At 35.9% G+C, this 6,393-nt stretch overlaps 1 protein-coding gene across 1 annotated transcript in view; it reads right to left on the bottom strand.

The window, feature by feature from the left end:
- MCM8 (minichromosome maintenance 8 homologous recombination repair factor) overlaps positions 1-6,393 on the bottom strand; it is a 35,883-nt gene that overhangs the window by 11,110 nt on the left and 18,380 nt on the right. The window contains exons 12-14 of the mRNA XM_011371129.2: positions 4,258-4,288; positions 3,584-3,724; positions 439-580 (exon numbers count right to left, since the gene is read on the bottom strand). Of these exons, the coding sequence (XP_011369431.1) occupies positions 439-580; positions 3,584-3,724; positions 4,258-4,288 (314 nt within the window). The remainder of the gene's footprint in view (positions 1-438; positions 581-3,583; positions 3,725-4,257; positions 4,289-6,393) is intronic.

The following is a 6,393-nucleotide window of genomic DNA, read 5'->3' as shown; positions in this document are numbered from 1 at the left end:
CAAGTTATTGGAGACCCTCTAACATTACCTTATAATGTGTTTCCTCCCCTACTTCCCATACCATGAGCAGTTAGGTGGTCATCTCTAGAGGGCTTTGCTGTGGATAAACCCCTCTCACCGACTCTATGACCAAGTAAGCCATGCCAGCTCCAAGGTCAGTCCATATCTCTCTGGAATTGATGGTATTACTAGAAATTCTCAAGATTACTAATACAGTGTAGGAACAAAGTCAAGCTACTTCTTTGACTAGCACTTTTCAAACTTTTAAAGCAGGAGTTGACCATCTTTTTCTGTAAAGGGGCAGGTGTAAATATTTTACATTTTGCAGGCTACACAGAGTCTGCCACGTATTCTTGGGAGTTTTTGTTATTGTTCTTTACAATATTAAAAATATTATTATTTATGCCAGAATTATTATTATTCTCTTTGGTCTCTTACCTTGATCACCAAGCACCAGGGCACCAGCTTCCAAAGCAAAATCTCCAGACCAACTATCTTTTGAAAGAGTTACAGTCAAACCAGAGGTGGTAGTGGTATTACCACAAACATACACACCACGTGGAGCGACATTGCACACTGCCTGAGGAAACGAAAAGTTTAAGAGAATCAGCCAAAGTAAAAGGGAAATAACGGCTAACAGTAATTGCTCACAAATGTTAGCTACATGCCAGGTATTATTCTAAGAGCTTTACCACACAATCTTCACCACCACAGTAAGAGGACGGTATTACTACGTCCCCATGTACTGATAGAGTAACTCACACAGCTATGAAGGGTGAAGTGTCAGGATTCAATCAAACACAGGATGTTATCTGTGGGCATGTGAATACAAAATTCCATTTTATGCTTCACTTTCAAGTTCAAATAGCAAAAATATGAGTACCAATTTTAATTTCAAAAGCTCCAATGCTTCTTTAAACATCAAGTAATAAAATGGCTCAATAATGCTCACCCGAGTAAATAATCTATGACAAATAAGGAAAGTAGTCAAATAGCACGACAGTTAAAAGCATGAACCTTCAGTGAGGCAGACCTGTTGTAATCCTGGCTGTACCATGTACCAACTGTGCTGCTCTCGGACCTCTCTGAGCCTCACCCTTCTTATGTTTTATCACATATTCCCCTGAGGAATAAATGAGATTGTGTATGTAAGGCCCTTAACCTGGTACCTGGCACACAATAAGTGCCCAATGCAAGGCTACTGTATATGGCTACGCACTGCACAACTCTAGCAGACAGCAGTCACACTGTTATCTATGTCAGAGTAATCTGGACTTGGCAGATTACCCAAGGGACCCTATGGTGCCTGGCTTATAAATAATAGCTATAATTGTGTTTGTTACTTGTAATTTCTTGTTAGTCTGAGAATATGATTGTCTACTAAATGGTCAGAGGAAAAGGGGATTAAAAATATAAAGTAACCAACTCCTGTTAATGTTAGCCTAATTTTTTAAAAACCTTGGCTTAGTAGGGCTAGCAGACTTGCATGCGATACTCTCCACTATTTACAATATTTAATTTCAACTAATATTTCAGCTTCTATTTTTAAATTGAGCCAAGGGTTTTAAAAGGCATTATTCCAAGTCTAAAAAAATATGAAAAACTGACATTGTCATTTTTCTTGGTATCAAAACATTTTCAGTGCCATTAAATGTATTTTGGAACCATTATCTGCCAAGACATAGTTTGTAAATAAAAAAGAGAAAAATGAAGTTTTACATACTGTAAACAAAATGTAGAAATTAAACAATTTTTACAGATAATCAGACACTATAGAGGTTAAACCAGGCTTACACCTATATCATAATACAAAAAATTGCACACGTGCACATCCACACACACACACATACACACACTACAAAAGAGAAAAGAAAACTATAACCAATAACCATTTAAAATCACATGTACGTTCTGTATGCATATTCTGACTAGGTATCCCATTTTCATTTTTATCTAGTTTCACCTATAACTGGGTACTCTGTGCCAGACTTCTAGCAAGGGCTCAGAACAGAATTTTTTTTTTTTTAAATACAGGCCCTGTTAGTCAAAAGGATCAAAATGTGACAACATGGATGAAATGCCAGATTAGAAATTAAAATAATGACTGGTTTAACACTCAGTCACAGGAAATAATCATTCTGACATGAAAGACAGTGGGTTTATTGTGCAACAATGAGATCAAAGCAGTTCTCAATCCTGGCTGCACATAAGAATCACCTGAGGAGGGTTACACACATACAGATACTAGGACTTTAACCCAGAGACTCTTAATTCACTTGGCCTGGGCATCAGTGTAGTTTCAGAGAGCTCCAAAGGTGATTCTAATATGTAGCCAGGGTTCCCAGCCCACAGACAAAGATTCAATAGTCACAGAAGAGACAGGGAGACCCTGGTCTGGTCACATTTTTCCTTATGTGTGGAAGAGGGTCAGAGGAAGAACATAGGCATTCTTAGAAAGGACATTATGGCTGGCTTACTAGGTGTCACTCCAAGAAAACCACGGGCATTCCAAAAAGCACCTTCTAGGGCCATCATAAACCCTTGAAAGAACTACTAGACTCTGAATGGCAGAAGCAGCAACTTCTTGGGGACTGACAAAGGACTGCTTATAGAAGCTGTCTTGCTTTGTACTCAGAAGTAGTTGAAATGTATATCGACATACCTCTTACCTTTATCAGATTATTCTTAAAGCCCAATACAGTGTTTATGTAGTTGTGTGAAGAGAGAATGAGTGACCCTGCTTTACTCTCGAGCTATTCTGTTCATAGGTGAGGTCACAACAATGAAGACTAGCAAAGCAATGCTGGATACAAAAAAAGGGGTTAGAGAAATGGCTAATGTTTCACAATAGTTAACATCTCAACAGATCAGCATGCCTGTGCAGTCTGTGTGACAGAAGTCTGGCTTAATTTGAAAAGATGGTCAGATTCAAGTTACACATTATTCACACAAACCCCAATTCACTTATACCATCAGACAACCTATATCCTCTGGAACACGAACACTATGTGCTTTGTGAGAAAATTCATTTATGAATTATTCATACATTTTTTAAAAATTACAGTTGACATTTAATATTATTTTATATTAGTTTCAGGTGTACAGCACAGTGGTTAGACATTTACATAATTTATGGCGTGATCTCCCTGATTACTCTAGTACCAATCTGGCACTATACATAGTTATTACAATATTATTGACTATATTCCCTATGCTGTACTTTATATCCCTGTGACTATTTTGTAACTACCAATTTGTACTTAATCCCCTCACCTTTTTCACCCAATCCCCTACTCTCCCCTCCCATCTGGCAACCATCAATTTGTTCTTTGTATCTATGAGTGTTTGTTTTGTTTGTTCGTTTATTTAGTTTATTCATGTATTTTATTTTTCTTTTAGTTTTTCTATTGTTTAATTGAATTATTTGCTTTTAATTAATTAGTTTTTTTTATGGTGACACTGTGTTAACGAAATCCAATAAGTTTCGGCTGTACATTTTAACAGTAAGGCATATATATATATTTACTCTGTGTTCACCTCCCATTTATTCATGTATTTTGTAAACAAAAGGTAAAATTCCTACCTGTAGCATCTGACTCTTTCCCAAGCCTGGATCTCCAACAACAAGGACATGTGGGTCTCCTCGAATTGGAATTCTATTTTTGTCATCCGCATATTTCTGGCTTCCTCCAAAGAGTGCTAATGCCAGACCTGCTTTAACAAGCTAAAGTGTGAAAGAAGAAGGGGAATAAAAATACAGAAGTGAGAAAAATATAAAGATGACTAGCAAAAGGGGTGCTCCTCCTTTCAGTTTACAACATTTATTTGGGGATTTAAAAAAAAAAAAGATTGAACTTTACTTTTTTCGTAAGAAAAGTAAGTCTAATAATATGAACTACTATAAAGTAAATGATTAAAAAGCAAAAATTAGAAAGCATATAAAATCAGAGTGATAACTTAAAAGTCGCTAAATGAAGACCCACCTTGCAAGGCATGAATCCATTCCAGAAAACTGGAAAATGTGTCCAGAGTCAGTTTAAAGGAAACCCGTTCCTATTAACTCTAATTGGTAACCAACTTTTTCTTACAAAGGGTTGTAGTTTGCCTGTCCTAGCATTCAATTATGGAGAATAATGATTCATATTAAAATAAGAATAACTGGCCAATAGAAATTAGCTATTTTTTGTAAAGTCTTCATATTTTATTTTTGCCAACTTTATATATAATTTTTAAGCAAAGATACAGTAAAATACTTACTTCGTGGCCAAAAATGACAGGACAAAGTGAGCTGAAAAACAGAATGCAACTTATAAATTATAACTTACACTTCATTAATCTATTACATCTACTTTACAGGTTGCTTAATTTTTTTTTGCACCAAAAAAAGACAAAAAGAAAAAAATTTACATCCCCTCAAATGACTCAAGAAATTTTATTCTAACAGTAAATTTCTCAAAAATTTTGGTTAACCTATAAAGGGAAGAATGCTTAAAAATTGTGCCAGTATGTAAGGGGCATAGAATACTTGTAAAGTATTTTAATGTGACCAAATATACTGTTGATGTCTTTATGTTACTAGCCTTTAAAATGGATCATAATCATAGTTTTCTACTTTAGGATACAGAATTATATTGTATTTCATGTGCACAAACATCTTTAGATTTGTGCAGCCAAATCATTAAAAGGAGACTAAAAATGAACTGCATACATATTTTAAGATGGAACAAAATTTCATTTTTTCAGTTCAATTCAAAGGATCAGAATAACTAAGACCATATATGAATATAAAGTATATTTACATTTATCAATGGTACAAACAAGGAACAAAAAATAGGGTGGAAGAGATATACTAAAGAGTAAACTGTGACTTATTATCCCTTTTAATACATATAAACATGGATGTCGGTGTCCTGCCATATTCCCTTGCTCACTGTTCAGCATGTTTCTGCATAACTGCTGCTGGCTCCCTACCATGCACCTGCACTTGTCTGTCAAAGGGCTGTCTATGGCCACAGATAGACTGGGCAGGCTAGAAGTGCTGGGTTATCTAACATTCCCAGGAGCAGCTCCAAATCTAGGCCATTGGATGGAAAAATACTGAGTTCTACACAGCCTAGTGTCCTAGAGGCTTCAGGAGGATTAAGCCCCAGATGCTAATAATAACTAACCTGTTCACTAAGGCACCTACCATACACTGACTGCCATCCTTTCTCTGTCTCACTTCCCTATTCCTCTACCAGTATGTCTGAGGATCACCTCCCAAATAAACCACACTTCTCAAATCATTGCTTCTGAAGGAATGGAAACTAAAAAGAACCGTCCACTGTCTTCACTCTCCTTTCGTGGTCCTCCTCCATTTTGTTAATCCAGCAAGGGTCCATAACTTTTTCTTAAGGAGCCCAACGTAAGTATTTTCAGTTCCATTGTCTTGGTCACAACTACTCAGTTTGTCTAAAGCAACCATCAACAATATGTAAATGAACAGGTGAGGCTGTATTCTAATAGAACTTTATTTACAAAAACAAGCACCTGCCTAGTTTGTGAATCCTGGCAAGATTAACAATGGAGTGCCATTAAAAAAAAAAAAATTCTAGTTCTGATGTTAAAATTAAAATTTAGAATTAAATGGTAAAAGCAACTGTGGGAAGAAAATCCAAGTTTTTCATGTTAACTTATCTTTTATAAATGCTGCAGAAGACCACTACAAATGTTCATTTTTATTTATAACCGATGAGAAGAACCAATCAGAGGTGTTATGATCCTCAATCAGAGAGCTCCTCAGCCCCTGATACAGACCACTCACCACGCCATTAATTCTCACCAGATCATATCCCCACCCTGGTTCAGCACCTCTCCCAGAGCGGTTCATCTGGCTACATATTCAGAGGAAAGCTCTGAGAATTTCTGGACAAAGAATCCTTAAAGAACTCCATACTTTTCTTAGTTGGCTAATTAACATATTAAAGGTGGAAGAAAAAGTGTCAAGTTCTCCTAGAGCCCAAAGCCATAAAGAGGAAAGCATGATAAGATCAATTTTTCTAACACAATGCATTTCAAAACATTAGTTCTTCACCTCTCTTAGGTATATTTATTATTCAGTCCCATTTTCTCCCATTTCTTCAAAATTATCCAAAAAGTTGTCAAAAAGGTGTCACAATAACAGCAGTTATTAACTTGTTAATAGTTAATTATGTTAATAGTTAATACTTATGTTAAGTACATTACAAAATCTCATTTAATCTTCAGAACAACCTCCTGAGACAAATACTAAATGATTAAAATGAAGGAGAAATCAAGTAACATGCCCCCAATCACACTGGAAGTAAGTGGCTTAAGCAGGATTCTAATCTAGGTTTATTTCCACAAATGAGCTCTTAACTAGTAAAGCAAAAA

Source organism: Pteropus vampyrus, unplaced genomic scaffold, assembly GCF_000151845.1.
Source record: "Pteropus vampyrus isolate Shadow unplaced genomic scaffold, Pvam_2.0 Scaffold7, whole genome shotgun sequence".
Classification (NCBI taxonomy): Eukaryota; Metazoa; Chordata; class Mammalia; order Chiroptera; family Pteropodidae; genus Pteropus; species Pteropus vampyrus.
The sequence above is the reverse complement of the archived record's forward strand: the minus strand, read 5'-3'. Positions and strand labels throughout refer to the sequence as shown.